Source organism: Conger conger, chromosome 5, assembly GCF_963514075.1.
Source record: "Conger conger chromosome 5, fConCon1.1, whole genome shotgun sequence".
NCBI lineage: Eukaryota > Metazoa > Chordata > Actinopteri > Anguilliformes > Congridae > Conger > Conger conger.
The window spans coordinates 11,408,530-11,432,816 of record NC_083764.1 but is presented as its reverse complement, the minus strand read 5'-3'; the positions used below and the strand labels follow the sequence as shown (position 1 = coordinate 11,432,816).

General features: G+C 41.8%; 1 protein-coding gene across 3 annotated transcripts; it reads right to left on the bottom strand.

The window, feature by feature from the left end:
• Window positions 1-2,041: 2,041 nt before the first annotated feature.
• Window positions 2,042-23,331, bottom strand: txlnba (taxilin beta a). 3 transcript variants are annotated; one of them, XM_061242350.1, is made up of 10 exons: window positions 23,142-23,331; window positions 21,114-21,410; window positions 18,985-19,076; window positions 17,271-17,441; window positions 11,346-11,540; window positions 8,134-8,253; window positions 7,325-7,399; window positions 4,655-4,747; window positions 4,172-4,267; window positions 2,042-3,570 (listed from the first exon to the last, which is right to left on the bottom strand). In XM_061242350.1, exons 2-10 carry the CDS (start codon window positions 21,394-21,396, stop codon window positions 3,085-3,087), a joined length of 1,611 nt encoding a protein of 536 aa, XP_061098334.1. In that variant the 5' UTR covers window positions 21,397-21,410; window positions 23,142-23,331; the 3' UTR covers window positions 2,042-3,084. The 3 variants fall into 3 exon arrangements, with proteins under 3 accessions (XP_061098334.1, XP_061098333.1, XP_061098332.1); XM_061242349.1 differs by lacking the exons at window positions 7,325-7,399; window positions 23,142-23,331 and adding exons at window positions 7,458-7,532; window positions 21,989-22,192; XM_061242348.1 differs by lacking the exon at window positions 23,142-23,331 and adding an exon at window positions 21,989-22,189.
• Window positions 23,332-24,287: the final 956 nt, after the last annotated feature.

Here is a 24,287-nt window from a genome sequence, read left to right as displayed (position 1 = left end):
CTTTGCACACCTTGATTTGGGCAGTTTATCCCATTCTTTCTGGCAGATCCTCTCAAGCATTGGTTGGGAAGCGTCTGTAAACTGCCATTTTCAGGTCTCTCCACAGATGTTCTACGGGGTTTAAGTCTGGGCTTTGGCTGGGCCACTCAAGGACAGACAGAGACTTGTCCTGAAGCCACTCCAGAGTTGTCTTGGCTGTATGCTTTGGGTCATTGTCGTGCTGAAAGGTGAACCCCAGTCTGAGGTTGCATGCACTCTGTATTTGGCTGCATTCATCCTTCCTTCAATTCTAACCAGTCTCCCCGTCCCTGTCACTGAGAAGCACCCCCATAGCATGATGCTGCCACCATCATGCTTCATCGTAGGGATGGTGTTAGCCATGTGCTTGGAGTTCTACAGAAAGAGTTACATTTTTGTCTCATCAGACCACTTTCCTGACTACTTATGTAAATGAGAGGGTTTTTTTTTAATCTCTTTTTTAATTTTTATTTCACTAACAAGGCAAACTCTGACCAATAATTTTATTGAGAGTGTGAGCATGTGTGTGTGTTAATTCTATTAATCCAGTTCAGTTGCCTATCTCCAAAACCCTATGCTGTTGGAGGAAATTAGAAATATCCAGGGCTGTCTCAGAAGCAGCGAGATATGACAGAGCCAAGAAGAAGTTTCACTGCCTCTTTTTTGTTCCATGTCACTGGTTTTTACTTTCTTCTATAACCTAAATTATGAATATTCTTTTCTTGTTTGTCTTTTAGCTATCTATATTAATTTTCTCTACCTTTCCCTCCACAGTTCTGACAATTTCATGCGCTCTGTGGTTTTCTCTCTCTGAGTCTTGTTTGTCAGATATATCGTTTGATTTAAAAGGAAGTGGAAATACTACTCTTTTGCACATCCTGTGTTTGTTTCCCACAGTGAAACTGAAAACCCTATCCCATTACCCCTCTCACTTCAGCCCCCATTCAAAGGTAAATATTAATTACATATTAATTTAATATTTAATATTAAATTTCATATTCAAACAAATATGTGAATATGTGACAGGCTGTCGGATTCACATCTTATGGACAATTAACAATTAACTATTTAATATATGTACGGTGTAAAAACAATATGGTGAACGCACACACTTTCAGACCACAAGACATACTGTAAAGACATTTATGCATTTTACAATCTCAAGACTACAATGTTGATAGTTTAGGCATGTCGAGACATGGAGGGTACATTCTCAATAAAGGACTGAGCTTTGAGCGAAGAACCGAAGGGGAAATGTCATGTCTTCCCTACTCGCTGTCTGATTAAGCACATAGGCCCCATCTGGTGGCCACACACGCAAAGTGCAATTAGTTTCACAAGAACAAGGATGTTCCTCTGTGAGTCATGCAAAAGTGTGCCAGAATCAGTTCCTGATGTTGTGCTACATCAGGATTTTCATACGTAGCTTTATTTTCAACACTTTTTTTAATGCAAATGATTACATAACATAATGTAACTACATGCTTTTGACTTTGTTTACCCTATGTCACCTTTTTGATATTTATAATGTGAATTGTTGATAAAAGCGGTTATATATAAAATACCAAACCAATGACTCAGATACTGACCACAGAACAGCTCCAGGGCACTAGAAGGTCAAAGGCTTGAGTCCTGAGTGGGTCTCTACAGTTGCACTCCCAAAAATGTACTTAATCTAAATGAAGTGTAAATAGCACTACGTAAGCTACCTTAGAAATGCAGGTCAGCTACCCAAATGGTTCATAATAGAGGAGTAAGAAACAGTAAAATTAAAGATTAATCCTTAGCCTTTTAATGATAATTCTAATTCAGTAAGACAGTGTTTCATACCATTATTCTATACCATGTCCTTTCATGGCTGGCATTCAGATATACTCACTGTGAAAGGGCACTATATCGAGGGCCAGTTTTGCAGACACCGATGAACTCCATACAGAACTAATTTTAGTCCAGGACTAAGCTGAGCCTGTGAAACTGTCCCATAAAAAACTAGATAACATACAAATAACATCATATGCATCAATCAAAGTCAATATAGTTTATTAGGGCAATGGACTGGGCAATGTTAAAACGACAAACAACATCATAATTACACTATAAGTGTTTGAAAGCCCCAGAGATAACGCACCTCTGACGCTCTTCTTTCCAGTCGGACCAGTGGCCCCCCTCCCCTCCTCTATTATTTTGCGTTATGATGCCAACAACACAATAACATAAAAAAAAGAAGAAGAAGAAAAAAAAAAACCCTTACATGCAAATACAAAGATGCCCCAGCTGGGCCTGCTCTGGGAGTTGCCATGGCGACCAGGAGTCCCTGACGTCCTGTGCGGTGCCCTTGGTGCGCGCTCGTCGGGTTTGTGTAAGGCGGTTATTTTTCCGCAGGAGTCGTTCTGCAGGAGAGGGGCTGAGCGCCTCCCCCCCCCCCCCCCCCACTCTCTGGGCGAAGGCTGTCACATACAGATTGCTTTCCCAGACAGAACGAGCTTGATTCTCCTCTCCTCTCTGCTCTTTTTTGGAGGTGTGTTGCTATGGAAACACTTTTATGGCAAAAGAAAATCTTTAAATAAGGGCAAGGAAAAGGGACTGGGTGACCTGATGCTAATGGCTAACTCTGATATAACAGTAAGGCCCGCATTTATTTAAATTTCGTAATAAAGGGAGCAGATGCACTTGCATAAAGCTTTGTCATATTGAGGTATCATGAAAATGTTGCTGTCCTAAGTCTAGCGAACTGTAGGCATCGGCGATCATAACGAGTGCACTGACGGGAGAGAAGGATTAGGGGGAAGCAGAGTCATTTGCATAAGGTTCTTGTCGAAAAAGGAAACTTGTTTTAATTCTTAGGTATTGCAGAAGGTCTTGGCTGTTTCATCAACTTTCCATCCATTCACGGTTTGGATTTATTCCAGCATACCATACAAAACAATTAAAATGTGTGTTTGCAGCCAGCTGGTACGCAATTAAAAACATACTTATACTGTACACCACACCTAAAAATTCACCAGTACAGACTAACAAACTGAATTTGAAATTCAAACTATGGAAGGCACTTGTCAGATAAAGAAACTAAAACATTTCTGGTGATAATTTACTTGTGTCACCACTGCTGCTCTCCTGGGCCTTTTCCTCAGTGGGAGCGAGTTGTTGGGAGGAGGCCTGCGCTACTCCTGTGGGCTCCTCATGCTTCTCCTCACCCTGGGCCTCAAACATGTGAGAGGCCAGGAAGGAGTTAGCGAATTCCTGCAGACGGGCTTGCTCCGCGCTCAGACGAGCCATCTCCTCCGTCAGGAAAAGGTTTTCGGGCTCAGGGGCGGATTCAGGGGCGGGTGCGGATTCAGGGGTGGACTCAGGGGCGGGAACGGGAGCGACGTCGGAGTTCTCCAGCGTGCCCTTCTCCTCCATCGCAGGGACCCCAACCTGGTCACCCGACCTCTTGACCTGCTGGATCTTCTCGTAGAGTCCCTTCCTCTCCTCCTGCAGTGCCCGGCAAAGCTTCTCCAGCTTATCAATCTTCAGGGTGAAGAGCTCAAACTCCTTATCTTTCGTCGCTCTCTGCGGAGTGAAGAGGGGAAAGCCATTAGCCCGCCGGCGCTTAGCGTACTTCAGTCGACTCAAGTCAATAAGAGGCTGCTTAGGGCCCCACGGCCACCAGGGGGCCCCCTAATTATTCTAAAATACTATATATTATTTATAATGAATTAGGTAGTGTCGGCACTTGTTTCATGAATATTCAATTATAAAAATATGTACATGCATTAGGTGCCTGTTCCATGACAATAGTAAACATGCTCAATTCAAACTTTGTTTTGCATGGGTGTTAGAAATCATTTGAGAAAATAAAGGGAAATAAACATGAAATGATGAGGCTTAATGACATCAGTGATGCCTTATCATTTCATATGATTTATAATATTTGGATTGGGGGGGCCAAATCAAATTCTGTTTTGTGCCCCTCATAGTCTAGGGCCTTTTCAAAGTCCTTTTCAGCTTTCATGACAAAGAAGGTCCTGGGTGCAGACTAAGGTGCCATTTTACTGAGCATCTTAATTTATGGGACTGTCAGTTGGTCAGTTATGAAATGACCTGAAATAGAACATGGAACACTAAGTGGTGTATTTGAAAAACGAACGGGATTCAGTTTGAATTATCTCACATCTTCCACCATATCCATCAGTGCCTTGTTGCAGCTTTCAAAGCGTGTCCTCCAGGTATTCGACTCCTTATCCATATTCTTCATCTTCTGCGACATCTACAAATCAAAATTCCACATATTAGATGTCTCATATATTTATTGCGTATCGGTTTTTCTACTTATGTATTATTTTTTATGTTATGTTTGTGAAACACTGTATGTTTCTGTTTCCATTGTGGTAAAATAATCTGGGTAAAAATAACAGGAAATGTTCGTTCAACCGTTACAATACCATTGTTGTAATACACTTATGAAGTGAAAATGAATGAGTGTAGCTGTATTTTCAATATGGAAGGAATATTAGTTTTGTGCTGACTCATGGTGGAGAGGGTGTATGTGTTTGGTTGTGATGAACGCAGAAGACATAAGTGAAAGTCTGATAATAAGGTATATGGTATTAGGATACACAGCTATGAGAAGTGTTTGACGATGGAAGGTGCTGACCTTATCCATCTCTTGCTTGAAAGCAGCATACACATCATTACTTTTAGCCAAAGTGGTCTGGAACTCGTCAAACTTTTGTGAGTACAGGACGATCTGAGGAGAGAAAATGGGATGAAAATGGAGAAAGAGGAGACAACCCCCCCATCTAAAAAATGAGGGGTACACACAAAAGTACACGATGGAGCTGTGAACTTGAAGACCAGCAATCATTTCTCACTCCTGACCACAGGGAGCAGTCAAACGTTTCAGGCAGGCTATCTTAGTTTCTTCAATACTAAAGTTTCTTCAGTACTAGATTATACAGAACCATAGGTAATGGTTCTGTATACAGCTTCAGGCCTTCGTGACAGGGACTGAGACAAGTTCCTGAGATGGCTTCTTCTTCATCTTCAACTTCTTCTTCATCATCTTCATCTTTTTCTTTGTCTTCACCTTCTTCTTCTTCATCATCATCTTCATCATCTTCATCTTCATCATCTTCTTCTGCTTTGTCGTCCTATTCTTCGTCTTCTTCTTCTGCATCCAAGGGGCCTCACATTGTTGATCTACTTTTAGCCTTTGGGTCTAATTAGGACGATGGTATTCCGAGTCCGGGTCACCCTGTGCTCATACCCAGTTCCCAGCATCCCCGGCAGTTTCTGTGGGATTTCCTGTGGCTGTTTTTAGTGGTTGCCGAGATGTATTAATGAGCTGTTCTATAAATATTTCAGAGGCTGTTGCCCTTTCAAGAGTTAACTGGCTAATCTGTTAGGGCCTGTCAGATAGCACGGTGTGCAGTTTCCCACATTCGGAATCTTCCTTCTTCTGTTTCTTTGCCAAAGCACATCTCTCACACATGCTTAATGGGTATGCAAACTGCATCCACACAACTGAAGAGACATTCTTCTAACTTAAAAGAGTAACAAATCGGGAAGATCCACTCAAGCCTTATTTAGACAGACAGCATCAGACTGATTCAGCCTTCAGTTCCCTTCCAAGGATTTTTATTGCTCACCAAAAGGCATTTGCCTTTTCTGAGTCATATAATTCAATTAATTTTCCACAGGGAAAATAAGAAGGGTATTTGCATTTAATCAGTTACAATAAGTCGCACAGCATGGAACAAATGCACAGAGAACAGAATTAAGACAAAGCCATATGCTTTCTGTTAATTTACTGACCACCAGAGGAGGTTGAAACCAAAGTTCCCACTGAAAAGGCTTTAATTGATGGCATAGTTACACTGCAATTAATTAAAACTGCATAAACTGCCATAAATAATTTATGAATATGCAAGAGAACCATTAATCTCTGTAAGATTAACATTCAAAAAGGTAGAATAATTTAACCCAGTTAATGTAATTGTGCATTATATGAGCATACAGTTGTGCATCAGAATACTTTGTGATTGCGGTTTTGGTTTGGCAGGGTATAAAATGCTTTGTAAGTACAATAAATGCTCATCCATTATGATAATAGGTAAACTTACTAATGTAGTATGCATAACAAATGTGTTTTTTTGCCCAAACGTCATCACAAATTTTATAAAGGTGTCATGGTAATTTTTTCTTAATCAAAACCTAACCTCTCTAACCTCTCTCAGATATGTTATAAATCATTATGTTTTCCATCTGTGGAAAAAAAATTTAACTAATTGAAAGTAACATATAAAGGCATTTAGAAGGGCTTCCAGTCTTCATGGAATAATGTCTTCAATTGATTTTAATAATCATAACAGTACTGCGCATCATGTACCACGGTTTGTAGGGCAGCTGACTGTCAGCCCACATGTAAGTACCCCCGTTTAGCCAAATTCCCCACCGTGGTACACTCTACCGTTCTGCTTTGTCCACAAAATATAAACTTCAATTATACTTCAAGTATTCCTAAGTATAAAATAGTATACTTCAGGTGTACTTCAGCATACAGTTCTTTACATGGGTTGTCCATGTCTGAATTCTAATTCATATTCATATTTTTAAAATCTTAATACTGATTTTGGTTCATTTCAGTGACCATTATCTCCGATATGGATTATGTGCTATAGCATTTAGATTAGATTGTAATCCAGTGTCATTAAACGATTAAATACTGTATGGGAATGGGAATAACATTGCAACTCAACAAGGGTGCATTTTAAACAATATTAGGGCAGTGTTAGATCTTTCAGTCAAACTGCAAAGGAATTTGCTAAGGCTTAGTCCTGCAATGTTTGAGGGATGTAAATACAAGGGCTTTGTCAAAATCACCCTGTAGTGTTGTTTTATGGTTGATTTCCAGGGCCCAAATGAAATTATACTTCAGTATGTATGCTTATGATTTGGTAGTAATATAGAGGGGGTCTATTCCATAGAAGCAAGTATGGTTTGCAACTAAATATTTGCTTCAGTAGAAATTACTCATTGAGAACTGACAATGAATATTTCATGAATCCGTTAAAAAGAACAGATATGATGGACATACAGTATATGAAGCCATCTTCATGGGTTCGTGGATATAAACTAGGAGCTTGAGATATATTATGAATACAAATGCGTACTCTGTGAGTCCGACTTGAGGAAAACGCAGAGGACATATGCATAATGCAGGACAGATTGCAGGAGAGGTTGGCTGCGGTGGCTATGTGAGACACGCTTAAAGCAGGCATCAGCCATGGACTGACAGCCCTGGAGGAGGGTGGGGGATATTCACCTGGGCCTGCATCAATGTCTCCTGCTCTTTCAGGATTTTAGCCTGCAGTTTCCATTCAGCAGCCTGTGTCAGTAACTGTATTCAGACACAAAACACAAGTGAGAGACTGAAGAAACGAAACGCGGCCATTTACCTGCTTCTTCATCTGCAACTCCTGCTGCTTCATTGTGTAGCATTTCTTTGTTTTGTCAATTGCCTCTTTAAGCAACTATTAACAAAAACAGTCAATGATTATTACAGCCCACCCCAGCTCACGGCTCCATGCGCAATACGACAGCCAACTGCCGTTATTCCATGTAAGATTCTAAATACATTTGTTAGCATAATATCACCCAAAACCCACAACTGTAAAACTTGCCTGCAACTTTGAAATTATTTCTACAAAAAATATGCAATAAGTGAACATTAAAGTGTGTGACTAGAAGCAGATCAAATACTTTTGATGGATTGCATCTTGACATCATATCAGGCATTCAGAACAAACAATGAAATCAAATTCAATGGCATCTGGCAGTTTTTTTTTATTTTACATTTTATGAGAATCTCAAATCAGAGCCCAGCATATGTGTCGCTTTTACAGTTTCATAAAAGCAGGTGTATCAATTGTTATTTTGAATAGCAAAGATAAGAAAAATCCCTTGTGCTATCATTGTGTTTACAAAGAGGATTACTCCACAGAGTGAAATGAGAAAGTTGTTGGATTTAAGGCTAGCAACCTTGTAGTATTGATCCTGTAACATTAGTATAATAAAGACAATATGTGACGTAAAAATTTACTTTTCTTCTGTAAAATGAAAGGTATGACTCACGTATTCCTTCTCCCTCTTGTGTTTCTCCTCGGCCTCCTTCAGCAGCATGTTGGACTGCTCCAGCTTAGCGTCTGACAGTTTCTGCTGCAGGTCGCGGTGCTTGAGGATTTTCTCCAGGCTCTACAGCGGAAAACACACAGGAAGCGGGGGTATGAAGAAGGTCCTTGCCGAATTCCCCATTTGAAACTCTCCGGAGAGTACGTTCGTTAAACTCAGCATATTGCTGACAAGTCATTTGCTCAAGTTTTATGTTGTTTGTAGGTAGCGTTTCTTTAAAAAATGCCACTGTCACCATTAAACAAACGACACCATGAAATGAACAGAGGTAATTACTCTCCATGAAAAGGTAATAAACATTAAGTATAGTTTCCTGAGGTTGAGGAAAATGAATGAAAGGTATAGGAACATTTCACAGGCCATCATTAAACCTCTATGCACACATTTGGCCGAGAGAACAACAGTGGTTGTTCGTTATGTTTAATAATGTGACCCACATTGGGTTTGCGTCATCCAGATAGCCAATTCCCAAGCCCTTTTGTGCCACTGTCATGCCTGCAAGCTACTGCTTGCTAGGGCAAAATGTTCAAAAGGAATCTGTGAGGTTCCTGCCGCACTTGCTCAGACGTGCACATTTTACAAAAAAAGTATTCGCAACACGACGGAACTTCAAGGTAGAACTAATCACGAAGCCCAATCACAAAACCCCTCCCCCACGCAGTGTGCAGTAGTATATTTTATTCTGTGCTTTTTGCGTTTGCTTTGCAAATTTTCATCTTTCTTCTGAAAACATGATATACGATTAAATCCTCTTCAGCCTGTTCCAAATATTTTTAAAAACACCACCTGCCCGACTAACTCTTGGAAACACAAATTACACATGTGTCTGGAAATAGCACAGTTTGAGAGTGTGTTTGTTTTCACTTTCTTGGCAAGCTTTGGCAGCTCTCTTGTTGACACAGTTCTGAGTTCCATACTTTGTATCTGCACTTTGTGTTGATTCCTTCTTCATTCAGTGTAACTCACCTTGCTGATGTCTGTGAATTGTATAGTTTCAGCAAAGCTGTCGTCTTAAAATTTATTTGAATACAGCTTTGGCCAAAGTTTTTTTTTCACAGGGCAAACTTTCAATATTTTGATATCATTAATGTATCTCTGACAAACCCATTTGGAATAATAAAACAAGACCCCCCCCCCCCCCCCCTCCCCAATGTATTTGATGATATGGTGAATGAAACCACATTATTTGGGTACAAAATCAATCGATCCAAAATCCATATTTGTATTTAAAATGACGGACAACTTGCTGTGTATAACATTTTATTCAGATTTTAATGTATCCTTCAACTGCTCTTCTCTGGCATGCTAGTCATATTTCCATATGTATTCTCATGTATTTTCATGTCATTTCAATTTGCATATTAATAAATTGAGACAAGTCTAATCACAAGCAGTGGTTTGTTAAATATTAGTTGTTTTTTTCAAATTCCCAGCCTTCATTCGCTGTACACTAAATCTGTCTTTCCACTGCTTGACCAGCAGGTGGTGCTACAGACAGATGGTTTTAGATCAAGCTGCCGCAACAAAGGAAAGGACGTTGTTTTCACACACCAGGCTTAGCCTTCACGAGAACAGCTCCAATGGCAACCACAAGCGTGACGAATTTTGGCTTGTATGCGTCATTTCTGAGTTGTCATTTCCCAAGAGTATTCTGGTGTGATTAAATAAGACATGTTATAGTGGTGTAAAATAAGGACAATACAATTTGAAATGATGCACCATTCATTATGCCTTACAAAATAAGACAAAGCTTGCAGTGTGTATCACTGGCTATGTGGAGGAGGAGGAACATGTGTCTGAACTTATCCTTTTAACAGAAAATCAAATGCAATACCCTGTGACTCGAGTTTTTCATCAAAGTCTGAAGTCTTTATATTGTATTTGCCCATGTCATAAAAACAGACTGATCATTGTAAGTGGATATGCCAACACCTTCCATCATATCACCTAGGAAAATTTGGTTCTTTCAAGCTTGATTTAACATGGTCAAGAGGTTCAGCTGTTTTTCAGACCAAATGTCAGAATGGGAAAGAAATGTGCTCTAAGTGACTTTGACCGTGTAAGGATTGTTGGTGCCAGACAGGGTGGTTTGAGTATCTCAGAAACTGCTGATCTCCAGTGATCTTCATGTGCAACTAGAGTCTCTAGAGTTGCAGAGAATGGAGCAAAAAAACGGAAAAAAACTCCTGTGAACAGTAGTTCTGCGGGTGTTGTTAAAGAGGTCAGAGGAGAAGGGCCAGACTAGTTGAAGGTGACAGGAAGGTGACATCAGCGGTATGCAGAAGATCATCTCTGAACACACAATGCGTCAAACCTCTAAGTGGATAGGCTATAGCAGCAGAAGACTTAATAAGTCTAAAAAATAAGTCTAATAAATGCCTAATAAAGTGCTCACTGAGAGCATATTGAAACTATTCTGGCTGTAGAATGAATTGTGACTCCTGTAGGTATGGCACAGCTATAAACGAGAGGAGTCTTTACAACTCATTTCCCCAGTCGGTGTTCAATGAGCCCAGGACCAGGCCCAATGTAACCAGGTGTTCACTTTCATTTGCTTTTTCAGACCACAAGCAAAACAGAACTGAACAATAGCCAGTTTAGAAGCAGCAATATTGCTTTGTTATGTGGTCCAGGATACAAACGCCTAAATGCAGTCTAAGGGAGCACCAGCCTGTGTCTGAACATTGGTTAAAAACTCATGAGATCAGAGCTATAAACAGTTTAATTCTGACCTGCTGCAAAAAAGCTTTCAGCAGTCTGCACATAAGCGCCTGAGAGCTCCTATAAAAAGCCCGTGGGGACGGAGCTCTCTTAGGGACAGTGACAGTTTTCGTCGACACCCGGGCGACCCTGAACGAGAACGGGCGTGTCACATGACCTGACCTTGAGCGGTGTGGGTCGCAGGTCGGTTAGCGCAGAGTGGTTAGCGCAGCATGGCTAGCACAGCGCGGTTAGCGCAGAGTGGTTAGCGCAGTGCGGTTAGCGCAGAGTGGTTAGCGCAGCGTGGTTAGCGCAGCGTGGTTAGCACAGCGCGGTTAGCGCAGAGTGGTTAGCGCAGCGCGGTTAACGCAGAGTGGTTAGCGCAGCGTGGTTAGCACAGCGTGGTTAGCACAGAACAGTTAGCACAGCGCGGTTAGCACGGCGTAGCGCCGTACCTCCTCCCTCTGCTCGTACTGGTTGATGATGGCCTGCAGTTTCTCGGCCAGGGCCCCGTTCTCCTGACACAGCTTGGTGTTGCGGTTGCTGTGCTGCTCGATCTGGCTCTGGATGTCTGTCAGCGTGCTCTGGAAGTGAGTGGTGATCTCCTTGCGCTTCTGCTCGTCCTCACGGCACCTCTGCAAGCACTCCTCCTGTGGGGTGAGAGAGAGAGACAGCCATCAACACTCATGTACACTCACACACATACAATCACACACACACACACACACATACTCACAAACAATTACACACACACTCCTCCTGTGGGGTGAGAGAGAGAGCCATCAACACTCATGTACACTCACACACATACGATCACACATGTATACACTGTACATACACACAGACACACACATACACACACGTACACACACTCACACACAAATACACACACCACACACACACAAGTACACAAACTCACACTCTCTCACACACACACACACATCACACTCACACATGCACTTGCATACATACATACACGCATGGACACACACACACTCTCACACACAAATGTACACATATACACACACTCTCTCTCACACACACACACACACACACATACACACACACACACTCTCTCACACACACACCTACACACACGCACACACATGCACACACACACATACACACACACACACACACACACACCCAGCTGACGTTGCCTCTGGGTTGTCGGGCGTCAGAGGGGGTGCGTTTTCAGGCTCGGCTAATTGAGAGTAAATCAAGCGTCGTCAAGGTTCCTCTCAGGGGTCTTATCTGTTTGTTTGCTTGTGTTTACAAACGGCACGGACATGAGCTCCCACCTGGGACAGGTGAATCAATTAGGCCCACAGTCAGGGAAACAAAGGAGGGACTCTAACACAGATGGAGCTGGAGCATTAACCCAGCGCCCATGATAAAATTCAATCTGACTTACACATCCAGAGCCTATTGCCCTGCACTGGAAAGATAGGTTAAACGGCCAGTTACGCTACCATGGACCGAAACAGAGAAACGTCCTCGGGGTAAAGTGCCTTAGCGAAGAGACAGATGTCTTAGTCATGTTTCACTGACGCTAATATTCAGCCCTATAAAATGCAGAGGTCAGCCATTGCTTTCATGCGGAGGAAAAATGGAAATGTTCGCTCTGGTCTTCTGGGGGCTGCCATTTCGGCTCTTCATGTGCGAGGCCGAGGGGGAGTGGGGGGAAATAAAGTTTGAGCGTTTGCCCACGCTGCAGAAGCCACGGCACGTTTCTTCGTCTGTTGACAATGACTGAACCTCTCCCCCGTGGCCAAAGCAGAGGAAAAAAAACTGTTCAGGTTCTCGACAGAAATGCTGTAACACGAGAGCGTTTTGCATAGAGGGCTGTTCTCCCTGGGATCCTTTCACACTTCTCGGAGACATCCCGAGTCTGCCGTTTCAGCGGTGAGTCACCAGGATGTTGAAAAAAGATGAGTACACAAGTCAAGCGGTATATGTTTGGATTAAAGTAAAGCTAGTGCATGGATTTGAGGAGAAGGGACTCAGTCCGTGTTCTCCTGAGTAATTGAATCTCTCAGTTGTGCAATAATAATAATAATATATTTATTTATGAAACCCAAGGACGAGTGATAATAATAAGCAGGTCTTCAGGCTGGTGGCTCTGTGCTTCTCATTCCATGTAATGTCTCTCTCCTGCACAATATGCAGATATGAACTGCAAGTGAGAGAGGCAAGGTTGTTTGGGGGGGAGGGGGGCTAGTTAAATGAGCCAGCACACAAGAAAAAAAACAGTGACCTGTTTTTATCTAGCAAAGTGAACTACAATGGTGTTCAAAAATAAATCTTTGTATTTTGACACCAGGAACAAATGCTTTTTCTATTTAAATAATGGTGCTAAATAAATCAATTTTCCTTCAAAGCCAAGAAAACACAAAGAAGCAGTTCTTTGAGTGTCTTGAAAATTTGCCACAAGGCAAGGGATGTCACAGCAGGAAAAACTGGTTTTGTAAATAATTTTGTATTCATTTCACGCCTGGCATTACAAAGATCAGTGATTTGTTAGCAGTGTGTTCCTCGCTGAATAACATTTTCGATAGCTTTCTTTCACAAATTATGCTTTGATCATTTCAGCAATATTGCCACAGTACTAACAAAATGAGTCAATTAACGGGCTCAGAGCTTTCTTACACTGCTAACTACAAATGAATAGACAGCGAGTGGAGACTAACTAACATTGGTTTCCAATTAATTTGATTTTGCTTTCAGTTTGAAGTTCTTCACACATTTACTGGTGTTTGTCAGTAAAAACCTGCTTGTGAAGGAAGATCAACTCCTTCACAGTACCTGTCAGCTTAGCCTCACAACAGCAAAAGACGCTTTCCTTTTTACCCTTCAACAAGAATAAAACTCATTGGAGCTTTCAATATGTCAGAAAATCCATCTTCAAAGCAACAAATATCGGTTTATTATTCCAATGTTCTCCACTCAAACAAATGTAAAACTCCCTGGGATGTGTGATCTGAATTTTATGACTATCAAAAATGTCTATCAAATCCTCAAGATGTGTTGCAGAGCTTCCTAATTGGCTTGTTTTAGGAAGGTTTCCTGAGTTTTCATCACAGAGCTAAAGACAGCTGTAAGACAACCATTAAGGTCAGAATAGAATATATTCTGCTTTATTCTTCTGAGCATAACAGCAAACATCCAACTAAAACTATGAAATACTAACTACACATCCACAATGCAATTATGAGTTACAATTATGGGTTGCTGTCAAATCATGAGATTACAGCTCAGAACAGTTATGAGGTAATGTGTATAGCACATGAAAATAGACATTTCACCCTTTTTTCACTAAAAGAACATCCCAAGTGTAGATATCTCAGGTAAAGCATTAATGCTTTAAGTTAGAAGGTGTGCATACACTTGACTGTTACATGAACATAAACATACAAAGTACTTAAATCATTAGAGAAAGAACAATTTCTTCTGTATTAATGAGGACCTAACATATCACTTTCTTTCCTCTTTAGAGCTCAATAGAACAGCGGGCAGTAAATTACTTAGCGCTTAGAGCTTAGCACAGGAGACCGGGGTCTCTCTTACATGATACATGCGGAAATACTGTGCAGTCCCTAAGTATTTGAACAGTGGCACAATTTCTGTTCTTTTGGCTCTGGCATGGACATGTTAGTGACTACTCTCGACAGAGGACTTCACAAACCCATCTACACTGCAAGATTTAAAGCATTAAACAGGAACTGCAGGATGGCCAAATTCAGTTCGCTAAGTAGTGCCTAAAAGAGCCTGCAGAGTTCTGGAAAAAGGTCTTATGGACAGACGAGACAACTTCTATCAGCGTGATAAGAAGAGCAAAGTGTGGAGCCTAAAAGAACCAGAGCACCCCTCTGATCTGTGAAACATGATGGTTTGGGTGTTATAGTTTGGGCACGAACAGCTGCTGACTCACTTGCCTTCATTGATAATGTTACTGATGCTAGCAGCAGCAGAATGAGTTCTGAAGTGTAAAGAAGTGTATTATCAGCTCGAGTTCAATCAAGTCAAATCAGGTCCCCTTTGCAAAAGAGATTTCAATCTCAATGGGGTTTTCCTGGTTAAATTTAAAAAATATATAAAGCAAAATAAAGCAAAAATAGGGCGACACGGATGGTGCAGTGGGTAGCACTGCTGCCTCACAGCAAGGAGGTCCTGGGTTCGAATCCTCGTTGGCCGGGGCCTCTCTGTTTGCATGTTCTCCCTGTGTCTGCGTGGGTTTCCTCCCACAGTCCGAAGACATGCAGGTTAGGCTGATTGGAGTGTCTAAATTGCCCATAGGTATGAGTGTGTGAGTGAATGATGTGTGTGCCCTGCGATGGACTGGCGACCTGTCCAGGGTGTATTCCTGCCTTTCGCCCAATGTATGCTGGGATAGGTTCCAGCCCTCCAGTGAGGGCTAAGCGGGGATAAGCAGGTTAAGATAATGGATGGATGGATGGATAAAGCAAAAATAAATAAATAAATGCCTCCAGACTCATTGGACTGTACTTCCCACAGCAAGGCAACGATCGCAAACACACAACAGTGTGCTCTTTCTACTTAATGATATTCAAAAACAGTTTGTTTCCTATTGTTTGGCCTATTGTTTTTTTCTAATTTCTCAGCCTGATAATTGTTTCCTTGACTCTCACTGGCACAATGCAAGTCCTCATATTGACAAATGGCAATAACAGTTCATTCTTCAAAGGCAGTAAAAAGCTGAGACTAGATACTAAATGAATACACCAGGCTAAACAGAAACAGCTGAAAAGTAAAATTACATTTGTTCCCCTAAAATGGGGAGACTATGTATAAAAAGGGGTGTAATTCCTACACCGATCACCTGATATGGATGCCAATAACATTCAATTAAAGTTAACAGTCTGCACTTTAATATCATTTAAAATCCAATGTACCAGGGTACAGAGCCAAAAAACAAAATTGTACCACTGTCCAAATACTTATGGACTTCTTAGTATTAACGGCTTTTTCTTAAATGTCACTGTATTTTCATTTCAAAATGCATTCAACTGGCCTTTTATAATGCCCTTCTCAATAGACAAATGGATTCATTATTCGCCCAAATGATTCATGGTGTCACTTTTTGCCTCTTTGCGTTCTTACTATTTAGCCATGACTTCTTTTTCCTCTACACCATTGGTGATGAGAGGATTTTCACATTCAAACTGAACGATTTGAAATGAGGCAATCAAACACAATGGGGTATCTGAAAACAAATTAGCAAAATGTGACTAGATTAGCACCCTGTGGTTGTAAGGCAGAAATGCCATCATGTAATCTACTAAATAAAGTAAAAGTTAAAAAAAAATCTGAAAAGTGCAAAGCCTTTAACATCAAATTCACTGGCAGATTGATCCTTCATAATACTACAGCCTGTTAATGCCATTTAAGATCCCGATGCCGGAGTTAATGCTAAACATGAAACGACATGTGCTTCAAAAATAACAAACAGAGATTCCCGGGGCTAGCGGCAATGCTAAAGCATATCAGAGGTGGAAATGACCTCTTGTGACCTTTGCCTTCAAGGCTTTTACTCCCGCCTTTGATTTATGGTCGAAGGGTAGACGCCACGAAACCCTGATGAAACCATCCCTCTTGTCTGAGAAGACTGTCACCGGCACCCCGAACGTGAAGATTTCCTCACAGAGATGCGTCTGTGAGCCGAACAAAGCTTTGTGTAAGGCTGTAGACACCAGAGGTGTGCCACAGGAAGAGCCAGCAGGGAGGCCAAGCAATTACTCAACGCAGACAAACAAACAGGAAACACGCTTCAGATCAGGAACAAAAGGTTATACATGACAAAACGTATAGGCTTGAAAACATGATCAATCCATGTAAATTGAGGAGAATTGTGGACACTGCACTCATCAACTCATCTCAAAGGTTCACAGTTACCTTTCTGTTGTTACTTCATTTCTGAATGAATACAAAGTCCAAACAAATTCCAAATGAAAATATGGTAACAGTAATACTATATTCGTAGGGTTTCACTACTGCCATAAATGCAAGGGTGTTTACATTACAAAATAGAGACTAGCCTGAAACCATATGGCTAAATTATGGGCTAAGAGAGAGTCTCAAGATGAGATATCCAAATGTTCCTACAATCAATTTGTATGCCAAGTTAAATAATCAAGAAATTAAGGAAAGCATGGAAAATAAAATCATATTGTACTAATTTCCAGCTCAAAATCCAGATGGTAGGCAATTGTTGAAAAAGCAAGAAGAGAGAGAGAGAGAGACAGGGGAGAGAGGGAAAGAGAGAGAAGTAGAGAGAGAGAGAGAGAGAGGAAGGTGGAGGAGGAAGGAGTGAAAAGACACAGATAGTGAGAGATGGGCTGAGGAGAGTGGTGAAGCCTCACCTTGAGGTTCTTGTTGTGCCGTTGCAGCTCTCTGCACAGCTCCTCCAGCTTGCTCCGAGCCAGCACTGCCCGGCTGTGCTCACTCTGGAGATGCTCCCGGTCCTTCTGCGTCTGGGTCTGCTTCTTCTGCAGGAGCTTGTGCTGCTTCTGCCCCGCCCGGTGCTCCTCCATCTGCACGGAAAACGCACAGGCAAAGGGGTGGGTCAGGGCTGCCTGGAGATCTACCAACCGTCCTGTCGGTTTTCTCTCCAACCCTAATGAAGTGTACCTCATTCAACAGCTAGAGCAGGGCTGCCCAACCCTGTTTCTGGAGATTTACCAACTGTCCTGTAGGTTTTCTCTAAAACCCTAACAAAGCGTACCTCATTGACCAGCTAGAGCAGGGCTGCCCAACCCTGTTCCTAGAGGTATACTGTCCTTTTGGCTTTCACTCCAAACCTAACAAAGCTCACCGCATTCAATAGCTAGAGCAGGGTTTGCCCAACCCTGTTCCTGGAGATCTACTTTCCTGTAGGTTTTCACTTCAACCCTAGCAAAGCACACCCCATTCAACAGTTAGTGATCTAATTGAGCCGCTAAATAGTAGAATCAGGTGTGCCAAATTATAAGCTGAAATGAAAAGCTACATGAGGTTAGGGGTTAGGCTGCCCTGCTGCATGTGTATGTAACCATGGACCATGGACCTGGTTTCAATCAACATTTATCCTCACCAACATGCCAAACAAATCTAGATTGCATGTTTTTTTTCACAAACACTTTGACTAGTTAATTGTCACGATTTGCTGAACTGTGTCTGTGAAGGTAAAAAGACCCTCACACTTGCTTTTGGAATTTGTAATTCAAGGATGACGATAGATTCCAGGCTATTTGACACGCTTTTGGCTTTTTACAGAATACATTGCCTTTGGATTGGGAATGAAAAAGAGATGAAACAAAACATGACTGGGTGCAAAAGATACACGCTAGCTTCACCGAACTATTTAGGATTTTTTTCTAATTGGGTGAGAATTTTTTTTAATGAGGTTACTTTTTCCAGAAAGTGGGGAAGACGCTTGTTTCAGCTGTCCTGTGCAGCATATGGCCTTGCTATTTTCTCCGATCGGCTTTACACCCTAGAGCTCTGAATATTTAGGTCATTCCGGTACAAGCTGAACCACTTCGAACATCTCACCAGGCGCTTTTAGCAGTCTTTTGTCAATTAATTTGTATTTTCCCCCACCCTCTCCTTATGTTTTATGGCCTGTAGATATACACTCAGTGATCACTTTATTAGGAAGACCCGAATATCAGCTTGTTAATGCAAATATTTAATCAGCCAATCATGTGGTAGCAACTAAATGCATGAAAGCATGCTGACGTGGTCAAGAGGTACAGCTGTTTTTCAGACCAAATGTCAGAATGGGGAAGAAATGTGATCTAAGTGATTTGGAATGATTGTTGGTGCCAGACAGGTTGGTCTGAGTATCTCAGAAACTGCTGATCTCCTGGGATATTCACACACAACAGTCTCTAGAGTTTGCAGGGAATGGTGTGAAAAACAAAAAGCAGAAGATGCAGAAGAGCATCTCTGAACACACGTGTCAAACCTCTATATGAATTGGCTACAGCAGTAGAAGACTTAATAAGTCTAAAAAATAAGTCCAATAAATAAATAATAAAGTGCTCACTGAGTGCACATTCAGCTACATTTTAGCCGACGGGTAGGGACACTTACTAGTTCTGCATACTTCTTCAACAGCGCTTCCAGTTTCTCTTCTGCAGTACCGAGCTTGTTCAAATTTTGCATTAGCATCGTGGCCTCCTTTCCTGTGTGTGCAGAAAGAAGCCCCGTGGAGCTGCATGTTAGCCATGTCGAAAACCCTATAATCAGTCATTACTTATCTTTGATCTAAGTGTACGCTTTTGTAAAGTGATTATGGAATATTTAACATTATAATGATGATCAAACTTGAACACTTCTAGCTTCAAATAACTTTCAGGCATAGAGACAATAGCCTTCATTGCAACTGACCGATTCATACATGTACATCTATACTTGACAATGTTTGCTTTTTCTTTCATAGCCAGATCATGACATTATAGTCAAATATTACTCTATCCAAGAAATAAAATCATGGACTGAGTGCAAAGGACTTCATCATGAATCATTATGGTAAACTACAACATATATACTGTTATATATACTGTTGATCTCACAAACAGTTACAGTTTAATCTAAAGCGCACCAAGAGTAATAGGAACTGGAATGTGTAAAAATCCAGCAATTATTATATAACATAATACACAAGCTACTGTATACATAATGCACAGAAAATACTTTGAAGGGTCAAAAATAATTTTCCGAAAAAATTGCGTCTGGGCAGAGCATGCTCAAGAACAAGTCTCATAGCCCATGGGTAATTTTGACAAATGTCCTGTCAATTGATTATTCTTTGAATTGTGACTGGAGCGCAGAAGTCCCCCAGGCCCTTCACAGCCCTGCCTGCATGGCAGTCGCTACCCAGCCTCAGCAGATTAGCCGGCGCTAAACAGTGAGGAATAAATGTGACCTGATTGAAATACAGATGTGGATACAGGCACAGAGGCTTGTCTGCCTTATCTGAGAGAATGGAACATTTTCACTTTCGCACAAGTGATGCTCTTTCTCTTTATCTCTCTCACTTGGTCTTTCTTTCTCTCTCTCACACACACACGCGCACACGCACACGTGCAGGCAGGCAGGCACACACACACACACACACACACACACACTCAATGTAGCATTCTTTGAACAAAATGAGGCTCTGAGAATATAGGAATTGTTGTGGAAAATACCAGCAGAATGTTAAACTGACCTTGAGGGTATATAACACGGCTAATCTATTGTGATATCTGTTTCTTTCATCAAATCAGACTATATTCTGCATGACAAAAATAGAGATGAAACTACAAAATAAACAACACTTCATGAACACTTGAATATACTAAATATCACCCTACTTAATTACCCAAGCCACTTACTGTTCCATTTGTTTATTTAATTTCATCTTAATCAGGTTTTAATGCTGAATGGGCACTAGTAATATCACCAATTATTGCAAAGAGTTTTTTGCCTTTTAATTTTGAAATAATTGATTTCACTGATAGTAGCATGATAGTTGTGCAACCAATCAAAAGTAGTGGTGGTTTGCTCTATAAAACACTCAGACACTGTGAGCTGGTCTGAACTGGTCAGCCATAGCGTAAACCAACATTCGTGAGACAGGTTGCCATAAACAAGCTAATGTGCCAAAAAGTTGTTGACATGCTGTCAACTAAAAGGAGACACCAAGGCATGACTTCTTAGAATGAGATTATAAAAGTTTGTTGTGAAATCTCAGGCTGTATCAGATACCAGCATAGAGCGCTGATGTGAACACTACACACTTGTGGGTTTACTCGTAATTTGTAAGAACACTAATAGCAATTCTGAAGTAAAATAACGTCAGGGCCGTCGCTAGACTTTTGGGGCCCTAGGTAAAAAATAATTTGGGCCCTTTCCAAAACACTGGCTCTAGTTGAAGGGCCTGGAGCAGGGATCATCAAATCACAGCCCTTGAGGTCCAAGAACTGTGAGTCAGGTATGAAGAATGTCCAGCCAATCAGTAGCACTAATTGTTCAGCTAATTATCTGGGAGTATAAATCCTGGGCTGGATTTGGTTTTTCGATGTCCAGATTTGATAATGCCTAAATATTCCTTTGTCTAGCCAGATTGTAGCAAACATGTATAACCGATATTATTAAACAAATTAGTGGAACCACCATCAGCACTTATTGCAAGTCTGCTGGAAGCGAGAATGTCAGGCAGGCCCAAGAACACCTACCCAGGCCTTTCAGCATCTTCTTCTCCAGTTTTGGGTCCTTACAGGCGCCTCCATCTTTGGCAGGCGCGGCTTCCTCGGCCTGCTCTCCGTTGGTGTCTTCGTCGGCCTCGGGCTCCGGGGCGGGGCTCTGCTGCTCGAGCAGGCTGGCCACTGGCCCGTACGTGTTGATGATGTCCTCCAGCTGCCGGCTGAAGTCCTCAGCAGGGTCTACGTCCTCTGTCTCATTCCTGCGACGCTGGTCCTCCTGCTCAATGGTGATGTCTGAATGTGTGCTGCTGTCCATGTTTTCTGATGCGTCTGCGAAAGGAAGAATCATAGCCCGTTGTTGCCAGCATGATATGAAGCTCTAAAGCTCAGTGAATATTCAGACATATTCGTTCACCTTGAAACTGTATGCTCTGAGAAAGAAAATGGCTGCAATTAGAACCCTGTGATTCCACAGAAGAAACCTATCTCATTAAAGGTCTCTTTTTCAGGCAAAATGGTTCTTTTTCTGGGAGCTTTCACACTTCCCACCTATGATAGAAGGTTCCGTAAGGACGAAAAATGGTTCCTCTATGGAGACAAGCCAATGAACTCTTCTGTCCTGAGAGTGTATTATTAACTATCAGTGATTTTTAGCATGATTTCCACTTTAACCAAGATATTTACCACCCATTCTTTCAAGCATGCTTATATAGCATGCCAAATACAATTTACCATGCTAAGCACTATGTAAAATCCCACTCAATCCTCAAACAAACATAATTAGCTAGCAGCAGTGCAAACACACCCTGTTTTAGTACTTTGGTTATCGTCAATATCTGATCTCATGAAATAATACCTAGATATACACCCCTTATTATACAGAAGATGAAAAAAAATCAAAAACTCACATCTAGTTTGAATGTTTGAATGATAAAACATGTGCTTTCATTTATTAATTTTTTTTCCGGAACTGAGCAAATGTGCAGGCTCCGGATGTTGTTTTGTTCTAAATACATGTGTGGTTTTAATGCTCAAAGGCGGCATCTTTAACTTCACGCCGCTTCATCAATCAATGGTGAAAAATGGCGGAAAACAGTGGTCTGTCAACGTGCTGAGATGTATCCCCGTAGCTCCTGGTCCCAGAATGGCACAGAGGCACATGGTGCTGGCATTAACTGCTCTCTGTTTGATTTCATACCCAATGAACTTAAACCATCCGGGGGTTGTTTACCCACTGGTTTGGTCTCCTCATGATTGCTTCTACTTATCAGGATAAAATTAGTGCCCCCAACCCCTCCTCTCCCCTCCCCCCTCCTCTCTTTTCTCTCCATTCTGCTTCCAGCAGGCAAGCACACGGCACCTGTTCGGGAACCATAGTCTATTTTTGGAGCTTCTAAATATGGACAAGCTATTTCTTATTCCAGCCACGTCTCTGCTGATGTCAGTGTCCCTCTGTACACAAGTGGAAAAAACAAATAAAGAGGCCATTGACATCAGTGCTAATCGCTGATTGCTGGCGCGCATAACCATTCGCTATCGTTTATTCACTGAACACGACACGTGACTTCACTCTTCACTAACTGACTAAATTAAGACACAACAGAAAGCAAATTCATCTTCATGCTCAATAGGCAGCCTAAAACATCCTGTCACATTTTTTTTGTCTGTACGCATGTATGCATCTCAAAATACTTAAATGTATTGAATGTATTTAATTTGTATTAGTATTATTTTATTTTTTTTACCAACGAGCGGTTACGGTAAAGTTGAGTTACTCGTCTGAAATGATTTGTCACCGCAAAGCCGATCTTATTTGGAGGACATTTTCCGCTGTGTCAGACAGCAGAAGGACACGTGACAGAACATGGCTACCAACACTTGACACTCACAACTCAAAGCCTTCGCTAGAACTCACGGAAAGAAGACTGCGAATGAAACTATATCCACAAGTACGAAAAACTAGCTCTAAAAACACAACAAAACCAAGACAAAGTGTCACGATATATATTGTTAAGTGTGCTAAGATTAGATCCAGAGCTAAGAGAATGGAGCAGTACTTACCAGGACAGGCGGGGAAGAAAGAGAGGAGTGAAGAGGGTCCGAGTGCCTGAAGCCAGAAACAACAGCTGTGACAGGCAGCCCTCCCCAAAATAACCCCATGGGGCTTTGCTTGCACCAATGGAAAGTCGGCGGTCGCACGGTGTGTGAAGTGGCCTCCGAGGTCCTTCCTGCTCAAGGTTTTCAAGAAGGAATCTCGGAAGGTTCTGTGTCGAGTGCCCGTCTAGGTCAGGTCAAGGGCTTTTCATTTTGCCTCCTCGCTCTGCCATTCTCTGAAATAGAGCCTTGGTATTATACATTAGACCAGGGGTCAGGAGGCTTTTCTTGACTAGCTTACAATAAAAAATTTTACACACCTTCAGGCTATTTTGAATTTGTACACTCATACTTGTATCATTTGCAGCAATTTAATTTCCTCTGTAATCATTACAGCCCAGTAATAATTTGGACAATAATATTTGCTGCTTTTCTGTCGTGGATCACCTGGTCTGGATGCCAAGATCAGCGAGCATCCAACACACACACACGCACACACACACACAATAAATTATACCCCATTAGGTGATTAGGTACATAAATTGGGCTCACCAATTTACTGTGATCCCCCTCCCTGCTGTCTTTGTTTGGTCCGAGGGCGGCCTGTAGCGTAGTGGTTAAGGTAAATGACTGGGACATGCAAGGTCGGTGGTTCTAATCCCAGTGTAGCCACAATAAATTCCGCACAGCTGTTGGGCCCTTGAGCAAGGCCCTTAACCCTGCATTGCTCCAGGGGAGGATTGTCTCCTGTAATGTATGTTGGTACTTGACATTGGACACAGGCCCCTGACTGGTCTTCCGTCAGCTGGCTGGGAGAAGTAATGATCGGCTGGATCCAAATGCAGAGATAAACGCAACGGTTACCTTTTTCAAACAGATTCAACTTCTACGGTAGGCTCTTGCAACAGACCAACAGTCCTCAATCCCCGTACAATCAAATAAGGGCATGCTCGGATCTTTCTCCTCAATGTTTTCTGTGTTTATCAGAACAATGCCCCATGTTGCTGGAAGTCTTGAAATCTGACGGATAATTCCATCTTGAGCTCTTCTATGTAGTGATATCGAAGTTGGAGGTCTGGTGCATCTCCTTCTAATGCTTGAGGTTACATTTGG